This window comes from Stegostoma tigrinum, chromosome 2 (assembly GCF_030684315.1).
Source record: "Stegostoma tigrinum isolate sSteTig4 chromosome 2, sSteTig4.hap1, whole genome shotgun sequence".
Taxonomy (NCBI): domain Eukaryota; kingdom Metazoa; phylum Chordata; class Chondrichthyes; order Orectolobiformes; family Stegostomatidae; genus Stegostoma; species Stegostoma tigrinum.
Window position 1 is genome coordinate 20,074,343 of NC_081355.1, and position 15,979 is coordinate 20,090,321.

Sequence of the window (15,979 nt, forward strand, 5' to 3'; positions counted from 1 at the left end):
GTGTATAAATAGCATTAGCAGCTGCTGGGTTGTTGGAACAGTCGAGAACTGGACACAAAATTAGCACAAACTAGTAACTTTTATTAAATCTTAATGCTATGTGGAGAGGCATGATTGAGCAGGACTGCATTGGAACCTACCTCTATCAGGCCTCTTTCCATGTGATCTCATATCATCTGACATCACTGATGTCCAGTTAATAGCTAATGCCTATGAAACCAATACATGAGTAATGTGGTCTATCTACATCTCCATAAATCTGCCGTGTGTTGGCTGTATTTCAGGACACCAGAAAAGACTGAATAATAAAAACTCTGGCATGTTATTTCATTTTATCTACAACACGCAAACACAGCTGCTCCTGAAATCTAATAAATTCAAAACTAAACCATGGAAACAATACCTGGAATTCTGCAGGACCTTTGGCTATGGGTTTAGAGGCAGAAAAGTTGGAACAATGGTGAGGAAACCCAGCAGACGAAGTACCCATACCTTGCCATCGCGTTAGGGGTAGGAAAGGTCGTAGATGATCCCTCCACACAGAGCCCAATGTAACCAGCTAAGATGGACAGTTAGGAGCCTCTTTGTGGTTCTGCTGGCATTTTACAAGCAGCAGGGTACTCTTTTGCTTGGTGTGGTTACCATCCAGCCTCCTTTGTGGGCTCTCTTGAGACTACATATTGAAGCACCTGGGCAGTAAAGGTTAACGCCGTTGCATTAGGTCTGCTTGCCCTCAGCAACCTACCTTCCACATCATCAGGGTCTGCCTGACTGACCCAAATGCCATGACTTTGTCCTTTATATTCAACCCTGGCAGTGGGTACCAGTCATGGAGGAACTGCTGATCTGTCAGCCTACCAATCTGGCCAGCAGTTTTTGGATCAGGCCCCTGATTTTATTTGAATGGCAGTCTGGGATGTCACTGTAAAATGGCACCCTCAAGACTCACTGCCAGGCGAAACTGATTTGCTCTTCTGACTTCCTAAGCATTGGCCCCTGAAAAGTCTTGGCTCATATTTCAACAAGTGAATGGAAAAATATCCCAAGACGGATTATTTTCCAGATGTTATATTTTGTGATATGGCCTCTGAATTTTAGACATGTCATTTGGTAAGTGCAGCTGTTTGAGAGACATCAATAACTTTGGCGATATGATTCCCAAAGCTCTCTACAATCAGGACATTCTCGCATCATGAATGAGTTTGTTGTTGTCCAATTGATAGAGATTATTTGCCGCGATTAGTGAACTATGCAGCTCCTAGTCTTTTAATAGCACATTTCCCTTGGCTTTACAACAGCACCTCTCTGGCAAGCTAAAGTTTGGGAGCTGTTGAAAGACAAGAGGGATAAACAACAGCTGCAAAGATTGACTTTATGGCAGGTTGATCCATTTTGTTTTTTTAACCTTTTAACACAGGTTTTCTAATCTTGGTACTTATCATTGGCGGAAAAGGCCCAGCTGAGCCTCAATGCCCGCCCAAAATGGAAGAGGCCAAGACAAATGGACGGCAAGCCATGAAAGGCATTAACCTGAATCTCTCTCTCTCCCCCATTCCTCTCTTCAACTGAGTATAGATGACAGGGATGATCTGAATGTGACATTTTAAATGTTAATAGGATTTGATAGGACAAATATTGGAAATCTATTTACTCAGATTGAAGGAGAAGATCAAGGGGCTGTAACCTTGAAATTAGAACAAGGTCATTCAATAGGAAAATAGGGAAAGAAGGCTATGTATGCTGGGCCTCAATTGTAGCTTTCAAGATAGAGGGATATAGTTTTGTTTCGGTCAACAGATCCAGGGACGATGAAACAAATGTCAGAAAAAATGATTCCAGGTGCATATCTGTGCTGTACTGTTCTATGTTCTATGTCTATCATTCATGGTCTTAATGAATTGCCAAACATATTCATGTCATCTGAATAGTCTACACCTTTTTCTATGTTCCTACCTCTCATTATTGAGCTCCCTTTGTGATTCCCTTGAGGGACTTTTTTTTTCTGTCATGGAATACTTGTCTTGCAGTGTGACAGAAATACAAAGAAAAATAAGAACCAATTGCACTATAAAGTTCTCTTTCATTCCCCATTATTTTTCAGCTCATTTCAACTGCCTTGCAAACATTTAATGGTATAGATTCAAATAGCATATCAGTGCAGCTTTGTTTATGGCAAGGAAATTACTAAATTATAAACTCAGTGAATACTGTGTTTCACCAGTAAAAGACTACCATAACTAGAAGAAAACATAACAAAGTGATGAAATTGAATTACTGTTTCTATAAAATAACATTAAGATTCCAACGCTTACAAAATTCTAGGGAAAATGTCTTGCACTTATAGAATGTTGATCTCTACCATAGATTATCCCATAGCACTGTATAGTCACCGAAGTATCTTTACAGTGTAGTCACTGCTGTGTAGAAAACACAGAAGCCAATTATTGCAGATCAAAACCCCATAATCAGTAATGTAATAATGATCAGATAATCTGTTCTTTCTGAGAAAGTAGTTAAGGGATAATTATTGGCCAGGGTACCAGGATAAATCCCCTTTTCTACTTCAAAGTAATGATCCTAGGATCATTTCTATCCAACAAAGGTGGCAGAGTCTCGGCTTGATATCTCATACAACAGACAACACCTTCAACAATACAATGGTGATGGAGTGCCAGCCTTTATTTTGTGCTCAACTACCTAGTGTTCAACTCGAACCCCTGTCATCTGTCATCAATGAAATGAGTGCTGCCACTGAACTATACCATTAATATGCGGTAAGAATGGATATGCAGGCTTTCATGATGGTTTGCATGATCTTCATTTGGGCCAATAAGGCCAGCATGAGCTGAGATTTATTTATGAATACTCACACTTTTATCTTCCTAGAAGTATTAGGCAATAAACTATTTTTGTAAAGCTCAGTGTGGACAGGATTCATAACATTAATAAGCCATATCCTACCCCAACTGGTGCGTAGACATTGAGGTAGAGGCAATCTTCACTTGTACGGTTGATTTTGAAAGGTAACTCAGTCGGAGACTGTGGACAGGCAGGTCCCAACTCTGTAGCATCCAAAATCCCACTCCATGGTCTTGATTCCTCAGGGGGCTGGCAATGAGACACCATGATGGAAGGGAGAAATCCCATAAGCAAGTTTTATTCATTGTTCCTACCTGATGTAGGATTGCATACAGATTTACAATAAGGTGACTTTTAAGGAGGACACGGGGTCAGGTAAGAGAGCAATGGAATAGTTGAGTATGGAATTATAAGGACTAGATGACCAAAAACTTAGTCAAAAAGGTAGGACCATCTCAAGAGGACAGAGAAGTAGAAAGAGATAGCAAGAATTGCAGATGCTGAAGTCAGAGTCAATACAGTATGGAACTGGAGGAACACAGCAGGTCAGGCAGCATCAGTGAAGCAGTTAAGTCGATGTTTCAGGTTGGGCTTCTTCATCAGGGCTGTGGAGGGGGAAGGGAGCTGGGAAATAACTAGAGGGAGGAGGGGTGGGACTTAGGGAAGATAGGTAGGATGGTGTTATATGGGTGCAAGTAGGGCATGTTTGGTCAGTGGGAAGGGTGGAGCAGGTGGTGGGAAAGAAGAAGGATGGGTAGTGTCAAATCAAGGAGTTGGGGATGAGAGGAAGGGTTGAGCATGGAATGAGGCTGAGGGTGGGGAGATTTTGAAACTTGTGAATTCTATGTTGAGGCTATTGGGCTGTAGGCTCCAGAGGCGGAATATGAGGTGTTGTTCCTCTAATTTGTGTGTGGTATCATCATGACACTGAAAGAGGCCCAGGACGAACATGTCACCCAGGGAGTGGGGGGCAGGGGGGCAGAGTTAAAATACTTGGCAACCAGAAGATGTTGTTGGTTATCAGGCACAGAGTACAGATGTTCTGTGGATCAATCCCTGAGCCTGAGCATGGTCTCACCGATGTATAGGAGGCCACATCAGGAGCAACGGATACAGTAGACCAGGTTGGAGGATGGACAGGTGAATTCCTGTTGGATTTATAAAGTTTTTCTTGGGCTTTATATGGAGGTGAGAGGGAGGTGTAGGGGTAGGTGTAGCACCTCCTGCGGTTGCAGGGAAAGGTGCTGGGTGTTGTGGGGAGTGTGGAGCGGAGGAGGGAATCATGGAGTGACTGATCCCTATGAAAGGTAGATAGGGATAGGGAGGGAAATGTCTCTTTGATGGTGGGGTCAGATTGCAGGTGGCAGAAGCGGTGGAGGACGATGTGCTGGATGCAGAGGTTGGTGGGGTGGTATGTGAAGGCTCAGGGAAGAAATGCCAGTGCTTTGGGCCTGGGCAGCAGAAGACGATATTGCCAATGGTGGGGTGATGGAGATCAGGGTTGTACAAAAGATTAAATATGGAGGAGCACAATGATCTCAGAAAGTGGTAGGGCTAGAAAAGATTACAAATAAGCCAGGTGAAGCCAAGGAGAGATTTGGAAACATGGGGGAAATTTTAAATATTGAGGCATTTCCAAATTAAGAATCAGTATGGGTCAGCAAGGAATGGATGAATGCAAATCAGAGTGAACCAAGGCAGAGAGCACCAGGCTGGATAAGCTGAAGTTTCCAATGGGTGGAAAGTGTGAAGCTTGCAGAAGGTCATTAGTATAATCACTTCTAGAGGTAACAATACAAGTGTAAAAGTTTCCATGGAAGATAGCATGAGGCAAAGATCGAAGCACCCTGATTTCGCAGGATCCCCACAGTGTGGAAGCAGGCTATTTGGCCCATTGAATCCACACCGACCTTCCAAAGTTCATCCCTCTCAGAAACGCCTCCTCACCCTATGCCTGTAGCCTTGCATTTCCCATAACTGATTCACCAGCCTGAACATCCTTGGACACTATGGGTAATTTAGCAAGGCCAAAATACCTAACCTGCACATCTTTGGACTGTGGAATGAAACCAGGGCACCCACAGGAAATCCACACAGCCACGAGAGAACACCAGTAAAGAAGTAGAAATAGGCGATCAGAAACAACCTTCATTACAACTCTTCAAGCTAAAATTAAACATATCTCACTCTTTCTCCACAGGTGCTTCTGACCTGCTGACTATTTCAAGCATGTTCTGTTAATATTTTAAATTTCAGCATCCATGCTGCTTTGCTTTTGCATTGTGTGTGTTTAGGGATGTGTTGGGCTTGGAGGGAGTTCAATGGATTATGAGAAAGTTACCTGGAGTCCACAGGGTAAAATTATGAAGAGAACTCGCACAACAGGCAAGTATTCCCTAGAATTTAGAAGGCTGCAGAGCATTTATTTGAAGTTTCCAAGACGTTAAAAACAATTGATAGAGTAAATTACCAAATAATATTCCACTAGTTGGAAAATCTAGGTTCATTGGCCGTTGCCTATATATTAAAACCAGACCTTGAGTGAAATGAGGAAAAGCGTCTATGCACATCGGTTGCTGGAAATTAAAAGCTTTTGAGAAGATTTGTAGCTCAGGTTGTGAGTGAGGTTGTAGACATGCTCACCATGGTGGGTTTGGTTGCTAATGTTTCATCTCTGCTAGGTAACATCATCTGTGTGCCTCCAGTAAAGCCTTGGTGTTGTGTCCCGCTTATTGTTTATATGCCTCAGTTTGCTGGGGTGGTTGGTACCACTTCTGGTTCTGTTTTCCAGTGGTTTGTACACAGGATCTAGTTCAATGTGTTTGCTGGTGGAGTTGATGAAGTCACTACATATGGAAAAAGCGGGGCATGAATCCGACTGGGACAACACATCAATAATTACACAAGCCCAATAGAGATATGGCAGGGCATTCCTGGAGGCCTGGTATTCTAACCAGAACCCCATCAACAAACACATTGAATTAGACCCTGTTATCAAACAACTGAGAAACAGACAGTTTCACCAAACACCCCAGCAGACTGAGGCATATAAATAACAAGTGAGACAAAATACTGACGTTTCTCTAGAGGAGCACTGACGATGTTGCCTAGCAAGATGATGAAATGTTTGCAACCAAACTCATCGGCTCAGCGAGTACTTTTACAACATCATGTCGGAAATTTGGAACTGTCTTTCAGAAACAGCAACCGTTGCTTGATCAACTGTTAATTTTAAATCTGAAGTTAGTTAACAAAAATCTATCAAAGAATTATAGCTGCAGATGAACCACGGTATTACTGAATGGTGGAACAGGTTTCAGGGGCTCAGCACCCGTTCTTATGTTCTTCTGGAGCAGACATTATTCCAATGTAATATGGGAGTTTCTTATTGGGACCCTATAGAATTCCATTCTGAAATAATTACCCTGGGAAATTGAATGTCTTGCTGAGCATTTCCTCTGCTCCAAAGACCCCCAAAGTCTCCATTTAAATCAGACGTCTCCAACTAAATGAAGTAAATAGCTACTCAGAAAAGTTAGGCATTTATTACATAGTCTAACTCCTGTGTAACTATTTAATAGACCTTATGGTTATCTCACACACCCTAACTACACATCCCCTGATAAATTATATTGTGACCCACACCCAACCCTGGCCTGACACTCCCAGGCCCCAAGACAGCTACCCCAGGACCTCCCTACCTGTAGCCTGACTCCTGCCCACCGGCCATAGCCCTAAGACCTGACAACTCCATATGGGTATCTGACAGCCATCCGGCTTCACAGGACTCACCACCAGGCTCAACCTGACCCACTCTCATCCTGATGCCTCATCCATGGGACCAACCACTCATTCCCCCCTCCTCTGGTGGCCTGGACCCATGGAGTCTTGTTGGGCATGGATCTAAATGTTCTGTCTAAATGTTTCTATTAGAATATTCTATTAGGATAGCTGGGCAGAGGCATAGATTAGGCAACAAGGATGCGGAAATTTTGGCAGATGCATCATATGATAGAAATGGGGCGTTCTCCTTATGGGCCTGTGATATTCCTGCCTGATTTTCATGCATTTCTTACCTCCCAGTAGACTTTTGAAATAAAGACTTGCTGTAAGTCTCTTTCTTTATACCCTGAACATTGTAAAACAACTTAAGGGAGCACAGTTTCCAGAAGACATAAGGAAGAGGAAGGTTATGTTAGATTATGTACTTTGAACTAAAAGGGAATAATATAGGAAAGCTCTGAATAAAACTGACCTTTGACAAATCACTGAAGAAAGATAAAGTAAATTAATTAAACAGTGACATAGTTGACAATAAGACTCAAATTTGAAACAGGCTACGCTGTTATATTTTTAAGAGATTCAGAAGCAGTGTCAATTGTTTCTTGACATATTGTCATGAGAGCGTAACACTGTTGGGTTATTTATTAATTTTCAGGTATTTCTCTTCTATTTGTTTCTATAGAAAAACCTTTGCCCATTTCTCTGCTGTAAATCCTTTCAGGTCAACTGATCTATGCCAGTGCTTATGCTCTACATCAGTTTCCCCCAAACTGTTTTATCTAGCCCATATTGTTCTATTCCTTTGTCACTTGTGTAGTTATTTAGCTTTCCTTTATTTGAATTGGCACTGTTTACCTGAACTACTCCATGAGATGCTGAATTCCATACTGAAATGACTCTCAAGAAAAACTGATAAAATCCCTACAGTGTGGGAAATAGGCCATTCAGCCCATTAAATCCACGCCACCCCTCCAAAGAGTATCCCACCCAATCTATCCCTGTGACCCTGCATTTCCAATGCTAATCCACCTAGGTTGGACATCCCTGGACACTGAGTAATTTAGCATAGCTAATTCACCTAAGCTGCACATCTTCAGACTGTGGGAGGAAACTAGACCACCTGGAGAGAACTCACACCAACTCAGTGAAAACATGCAAGCTCCACACAGACAATGCTGGAATTGAATCTGAGTCCCTGGCGCTGTCAGGCGGCAGTGCTAACCACTAAGGCACTATGCTGCCCTCTGTTCTGCATTATGTTTATGGCACCTTGCTTCTTACGTCTAGCAGAGAGTAAACCAAGAAACCCATTCACTAGACTGTTATTGATCATTTGAAGACAAGTCCTTGCAAAAATGTTTGCACACTGACAAGAATGCTTTTCTCTCTTTGCCTGTGGAAAAGCACCTAATACATATTTTGCTCCATATTGGCACAAGGAATCACTTATTTGAAGTAGGAATCCAGATTACTCAGATCTGCTCAGGCTGTGATTTGTGTAGGAAAGGCAAGAAACCTGAAGGGACCATTTCAGGGTGGCTCAGCAGGGAAGACAGTGGTTAGTTCCGAGACTTACTTTGAATCGGAGATCTCCAACCGGTGGGGATGCGTAAGGAATTTTCAGAAAAACCTGCAGGTGTCCTCCTAAGAAATCTTGAACATTGAAACCTTGAGAAAGAAATGAAGAAAGGTTCATGATTAGGTGCATAATAAGAACCAGAGCATGTACCTTGTTGGATCAGCCTAGCCCGTGTATGCAAAAGTCTCTGTGGGCTGAAAATCAGTCTGTTTGACTCCATGAAGATGCATGGCAGAAACACACGATTCTGAATACATGTCATGCTCCAATTGAGGGACAGCCAACAACAACTCACTGGGCTATATAATGGAAGCTTTCCAAACTATAGGTGTTAACCTCAGCTCATTGGATCACACTTTCATCTCAGCCAAAATATTATAACGAATGCTGCACTGTAAAGAATTGAGCACATGTTCTAGGCTAACGCCTACAAGGTCTGAAGAAATTTTGAAGAAGCAAGAAATATTTTTAAAGGACGAAGGGAGTGTGCAGCTGCAGGCATGATCTATCTTTTTACAGTTCCCTGCTTCTAGCAAAACCTGCAAACATATCCTGTACAGATGCAACATTAATGTTAAAATGAACTCAAACACTGTATTATTGATTGGACAGTGGATGTAGAATCTTTTAATATTTTTAAGGCAGCGGTAGATAGATTCTTGATTACCAAGATGGGTGAGAGATTATTAGGAATTTGCAGGATTGTAGAGTTGAGCTAAAATCTGATCAGCCACAATCTTATCAAATGATGGAACAGGCTCAAAGGCCAAGTGTTTCTTGTTTGCATGTAACACTTAGATGGATATCAGTTTTTGATATGTGAGCATCTATGCTTCATTTAATAGGTATGCCTTGAATATGGATGAAACACTGGCAGTGTGAGATGGTTATCACAATAGGAAGTAGTGGATGTGGGTACAATTACAATGTTTAAGAGATATTTGGATAAGTACATGAATAGGATATATTTGGAGGGATATGGGCCAGGAGCAGACAGGTGGGACTAGTTTAATTTGGGATTATGTTCAGCATGGTCTGATTGGACTGAAGGGTCTAATCCCATGCTGTTAGACTCTATGAGATAGCAGATTGTTCCTGTGGATTCTGAGTTTGGTCCTGCACCTTTGGTTTCAAACTTTTCAGGTCTATTTTGCATGAAAAAAAAATCATAAAATTGTAGAATTTTCCAAGAAAGAAGGAACTTTTATACCCCCTTTAATGGTCTTTACATCACACATTCTTTACCAGCAAGAATTATTGTTCTTTTATAGGAAATATAGCAGCCTATTTGTACACTGCAAGTTCCTAAAAGCAGCACTGAGATATTACCCAGATAATATGATTTAGTGATCTTTGCATATTAAATTTTGGGTAGGGAGAACTTTATTTTCATGGAATATCTTACATCTACTCCAGAGTTCAGATTGGAACCTCGATTTAATCTCTCATCTGAAAGACGGTATGTCGGTCAATGTGGCACTTCTACAGCGGTGCACTGGAGTGTCAGCCTGGATTATGTATTAATTTCTCTGAAATGGGACTGAAATCTCTGCATTGGAAGCATTTAGTAATTTATGCAATTTTAAATACAAAATATTTTCAGCTATTCTCAACTGAAGGCATTAATATTTCAGAAAGCCTTATTATTTCAGAAACAGACAAAGCATTGTATACCAACTTGGAAAGAGAAAAGTGAACCAGGTTACAAAAACATGCTTTGATTTGCTGAGGCAAGATCCTTAGACAGAGAGTGATGCTCTAATAGTAGCATCAGTCACAGCCTAGAGAGTGTGCCCTACTTTTGAAAACTACCTTTTAACTAATTGGTGTTTAACACAACATCTTATATGAGAAAATTTCAATCACTGATAATAAACAGATAACTTATAGGCTAGTTTGAAAGGCAACATTAACAAGTTTCATTTTTTGAACAATTTAAAACATAGTAGCAACAAACTGAAAATTGCCTGGCCAGTTCTAGAATTTTCTTTACATATTCTGCCTTGAGCCTTCTCTGGCAGAGTTTATTTTGTTTGGACTAGAATTAGCACGGATTTCTGAAATATTCCTGCCAGTTTGTCTGCTGGCCTTTTATCTAGCTGGCTATCATTCAAAGCCTTACCTCAGTCAGTCGACAAGTAAACCTATCTGAACAGACATTTATTTTTGTCTCAGTCTCAGCGGCTGCAAGGCAGGAAACCACTCATCCCTGCCAGTCCAAAGGAAGGCCACAGTCTTTGATTTTTTCAGCTTTCTTTATCAAAAGAGTATTCCATTTAGCTGACATGCTCATCCTAATAGACCCACAAGGAGTCCAAATTTGTATGGTCTAGGGGGGAAGACTTGCATTTAAGTAGCACCTGTCATGGCCGCAGGATGCCCCTTAGCTGTTGACAGCTCATGAAACACTTTTGGACCATAGACACTGCTATAATTTGGGAATCACAGCAGTCAGTTTGTGCACAGTAAGATCCCAAATATGACTGTGCTGAAATGATCAGGCAATTTGTTCGTTGAGAGGTTTATTGTTGGCTAGGGCATAAGGGGAAAACTCCCTTGCATGATTACCATGGAATCTTTTACATCTGCTGGATCTCAGTTTAACATTTACCCCAAAGAGAGCATCACAGTACTGCCGCTTTCCCTGAGAACTGCACTCAGGTGATTTCTTGCATTATGAGCTCAAGACTGTGGAAGGGAATTTAAACCATGCTCATTTGCTTATTGTTTAGTGTTTCTGGCAGATGGAATGCCCATGAGAATATAAGCAGCTCCTTTTGTACTTCCCTCTACATTCAGTATTTTCAGCTGTTAATTAACTTAAGCTGTTATCCTTTACCTTCCTTCCAGTTTCCCCTGTTTCCTTCAGCGTTCCTGATTTCCTTTGCTTTATCATTGGTGGCCATGCTTTGAGCTATCAAAGTGCTAAACTCTGGAGTTTCCTCTTAAAATTCTTTGCTTCTCTGGCTCTCTTTGCCTCTCTGGTTCTGTCTCCTCCTTTAAGATGTTCCTAAAACCTTTGTCTTCAATCAAGCTTTCAGTTGCCTGCCCTAGTGGTTTCATGGTACCAATTTTTTGTTGGGTTATGCTCCTGGGAAGTGCCTTGTAATATTTGCTACATGGTAGGTCCTACATAAAAGCAACTTTTTTAGTTGTAGTTGGTTCCACAAAGCTCTGGTCATTCAATAAGTTAACAATTCTGAGCCAAAAAAGTGAGCATTGAAAAACTCTTTTGAACACAGTGAAACAGGGAGCACATCTAATTCTGTTTTGAGTTGATGTCTCCTCACATATCTGACAGCAGGGGTTGTCAGTGAGTGGAGGCTGGAATTATTAATGAATTCTTCTGCCTGAAGAATACTAGGCACTGACATCATATGCAGTGCAGTCGCAGGCTACGGGATCTTGGCCTTTATAACTCACTGGCATTCTGCATGTTTCAATTGGCCACAAAAGCTCCAATGGAGTTCAACATTTGTATCTCTTCTCTCTCTCTCTCTCTCTCAATTTGTGAATGAGCAATGTCAAGATAGTTTAATTTTCCTTATTCCATACCACTGCTAGGAGACAGTCTTAATCGCTGTTCAACTGTTATTTAGTGTTTTGGCTAACCATTGATGCTTGCTTTGCAGCTCAAGCTTCTTATTTTTTATTTGCCTCCTCTTTAGTCTTTCGTAGCATTCTTTGCTAAAGAGAGGGGAAACAGAATAGAATAAAACAAAGAATTGAAGATGCTAGAGATCTGAAACTAAAACAGAAATTGCTGGAGAAACTCCGCACCTCTGGCAGCGTTTGTAGACATAAAACAGAATTACCGTTTCGTGGTCAGTTCAGAAGAAGGGTCACTAGACTCAAAACGACAACTCTGTTTTCTGTCCACGGATGCTGCCAGACCTGCTGAGATTCTCCAGCAATTTTTGTCTTTGGGACAAAACTGTACCCTGTTCTTCGTCCCTTCCCTCCCCCCCACCCCACAGCTCCAAAATCGTCCTAAACTACTCCAGATTCCACAAAATAATTAAGTGCCAATGTTTGTGATTGATGCTTTAGTTATTATAATAAAATGTGGCCACAAAGATTCATTTTGATAGCCACAAAGAGACTCATGACCTTGGTGCTGAACTAAAAGTGGAATTGTGATACGTGGAGTGTAAGTCAGATACTTTAAAGGATATAAACATTTACAACTAACAATAAACCAAAATGTTTTATCAGCTTCAGTCTTTTCATATTTAACTTGAATATGACCTTAAAAGAATCAACTCCTCTCCCTGCATGTTTAAGAGATAATTAGCACATCATTGCTGGTTTAAGTTGCATCAGCGACTCTGAATAATTAACTGGATCCACTTTCTCCGATGATTCTTTGCTACTTTAGTTTCATTCCCACTTCCTTCCCCATGTGAAGCAATCCAAGAAGAATTTGCTTTTATATCAGCGTCTGAACATGTGCAATTGTGTTACTGTGGGAGCTTACACTGTATCTCCAGCCACAGCAAGTACCAAATGCAGCTTTCCTCCCCTGTGCAGACTAGTAATTTCCAAATCAGAGGTCATGGGTCTAAGCCCACCTCAGGGACTTGAGAATGCAATCTCGGGTGACACTTCAATGCAGTACTGAAACAGTCCTGCACCATCAGAAGTAATATATTTCCGAAGAAGTTAAATAAGACCATAAGAAATAGAACAGCAATAAGCTGTTCAGCCTCTTGAGCCTGCTCAGCCATTTGATAGAATCATGGTTAACCCAACTTTGCTTGCAAGTAGCTGTAAAAGATCCCACAGCATTATTTGAAGTTGTTGGACAGCATCCACCCAGAGAACAACATATTAAAACAGATGAGGTGGCCATTTAGTTCCGTGATTTGTGGGATCTTGCTGTGTGTAGATCAGCTGCTGTTTTCTTGTTGTGTTCTGACAGTGATGGCTGTAAAATAATTCGGGTCACTCTTGGATCATTGATAGTGCTATATAAATGCAACGTCCCTCTGCCTTTATTACATCGACTCTATTTTGGTGACACAATGCTCATCATTCCCAAATTATAAAAACGCGCTAACCAATTTTCACATACCAAGATTTTGTTAAGAGCAATGGAACCATTAACAGATAACCTGTTTGATAATGACAGTTGAGGGATGAATATTGGCTGTGATACCAGGAAGAAGACAGGAGTAGATACAGAGACATATTCCCACTTATGGAAGGGTTAAAAATGAGAGGGCATAGATTTAACTTAAGCTGCAAAAATAATTTGAGAAAAAGCTTTTTCCAAGAATGAGCACTGGTGGCCTGGAATGCAGTGCCATGTAATGTAGAAATCTAGAAAATTGAAGCAGGAGTGGTCCATTCAGCGTTTCAAGCCTGTTCTGCCATTCAATATGATCATGACTGATCATCCATCTCAGAACCCGGTTTTCAGTTTCTTCCCACACCTTTGATCGCCTTTAGCCCTAAGAACTGATAGAGTTGGTTACAGGTAAGATGGCAGTGGATCAGGGCTTCTGAGCCTGGGGCTCACACGCCCCATCCGCTTTTCTTTTCTTTCTTTTCCCCCTCTCTTTTCTGTCATTTATTCCCTGCCTTTTATTTGATTTTACTTACCTCTTGGTGAAGAGTTTGATCGCTGTAATGGTGTCGGCGGTAGCGAGTAGGTCAGCAGCATGAACTCGAGTGGGGCCAACAGTACTGACTCATGGCTGTGGCTTTGGAGGTGAGTTTAGGTTCCTGGCAGCATCTGTGTCCAGCACAGGTTCAAGGTGGCAGAGGCAGAGGCGGGTTTGGGTCCAGTACGAGGCATGGTGGCATCAGCAGCGGCTGCATCGGCGAGGTGGGCCTGACGTAGGCCCTTAGTGGTGGCGGATTTGAGTTTGGGCCAGTGCCCTACCTGGTGGCATCTGTGGTGTTTGCATTGATGAGGCCCAGTGAAGGGACATCAATGGAGCTGAAATGGTATCACAGAGTGGTGCCTGATATTCCAGCAGTGATGGCACAGCAAAGGAGACTCGTGCCTGGCCAACAGACCCATGGCCCATGATGGAGCACTGAACAAGAAGGACTGTAAAGTGGGACACTTCCTTTATTTCTTCATTTTTCTGCCTTTATATTCTATGTTTTGGTTTATTTATTCTGTGTTTTACGGTGGCGCCAGAAAGTGATGACACTATACAACCTTTTCACCATATTTTGTAACAAAATACAAATGACAATAAATAAATTAAAAATATCTGACTCCTTCTTGAAAACATTCAATGTTTTGGTCTCAATCGCTTCCTGTGGCATAGAATTCCACAAGCTCACCACTCTCTGGATGAAGAAACTTTTCATTCTAAATGGCCTAACACATGTCCTTTGACTGTGACGTCTGTTTCTGGGCTCCCCAGTTATTGGGAGCATCCTTGCTGCAGTTACGCAGTCTAGCCCTGTTAAAATTTTATAGATTCTATCATCATTCATGGAGACTGTGCATGAAAATCTGTATTTTCGTCATAATTATTGTCAGTACATTGTGTCATTTCGTTCCTGTGAGCACTAGGAATGTTGGCTTTATACCTTTTACTTGTCCTTGCTGAACCGTGACAATCGGTGGGTTTAAGGGTGGTGTTGTCCCATTCAAAGGCGGGAACTGGTCCTGAAGACAGTCAATATTTCTGGTAACCATCTTCGAGATCAGCTCATTCCACATTGCAAACTGCCTGTTATACATGAAACAGCAATAAACAGGTGCTCTGTGTATTTAGACAAGTCACATTACATGACAGAAACGTGGAAACTGTGGTCTTACTTTGCTCTGAGGTTGCTGCCCACAGATCCTTGGTTGAGGCTTGCATTCAGCTCAATATAATGCTTCTCAATGCTGTGTTCTGGCCAGATGACAGGAACTGATTGAGGATGGTTTGGATTTCTATTACAGTAAAAACAGTAATAAGAATATTTTGAAACCTCTGCAATAGGATGATCTTCTCACCAAATAGAATCAACCTTTACAGCAACCCTTTGAGGAAGATCAGCTCAATAAAATGAACGGGAATTGGTTGAGAAAATGTTTTTGTTCAAAAAGACACACTGAGGTTTTAGTCCTCATTAAACAAGATTGCATTACCTAAGCAAATTAAGCGATAAAGGAGGAAAGGAAATAATATTACCGCCTATTAAACATAAGGCTTAAAAATACCATCCCTCCAACATTGATGCACTGCGGCTGTGGTGAGCACTATGTGCATGCACCACAGGATACACTACATCAACCTGCCAAGGTTACTCTGACAGCATCTTCCAAACTTGTGACCTCCATTATGTATTACTTTTGAGTTCCTTCACAAGTCACACACTCCGTTCGGGCCCTGCCTGGGCCTTTTCTATCTTCAGAGGCGCAAGCAATTGAAGACAGGACTTTAATGTGTGACCAGGAGTATCCAAGCAGAAACAAGCATCAAACCGTCAGCTGACTGTTTCCTCTCTATAGATAGTTTTAAAATGTTTTATTGTAAAGCGTAAAACTCTTTGACTGCACAGATATCTTAAGAAGCATTCAAGTCTAAGTAAACACCCAATCATCTTGGTTTGAAGCAAGCACCTTGGTTTGACAAAGATGGAAGGTAGTTACAGCTCTGAAAGTGAAAAGATACGAAAGCAAATCAGAAATGTCCCTCTGTCAATTCAACTAAATATTCATTTCTACATGGCTACAAAATAAACCAGATTGATGTCCGTTATGGAAACTAGGGCCTGCTATAAAAACAATGTTACGATTGCCAA

General features: G+C 41.5%; 1 protein-coding gene across 2 annotated transcripts in view; it reads right to left on the minus strand.

Moving 5' to 3' along the window:
- LOC125448388 (uncharacterized) overlaps positions 1–15,979 on the minus strand; it is a 62,549-nt gene that overhangs the window by 17,001 nt on the left and 29,569 nt on the right. For both annotated transcript variants that reach the window (XM_048523691.2, XM_048523688.2), the window contains exons 10-13: positions 15,006–15,125; positions 14,774–14,916; positions 8,219–8,310; positions 2,962–3,108 (exon numbers count right to left, since the gene is read on the minus strand). In XM_048523691.2, coding sequence (XP_048379648.2) covers positions 2,962–3,108; positions 8,219–8,310; positions 14,774–14,916; positions 15,006–15,125 — 502 coding nt within the window. The remainder of the gene's footprint in view (positions 1–2,961; positions 3,109–8,218; positions 8,311–14,773; positions 14,917–15,005; positions 15,126–15,979) is intronic.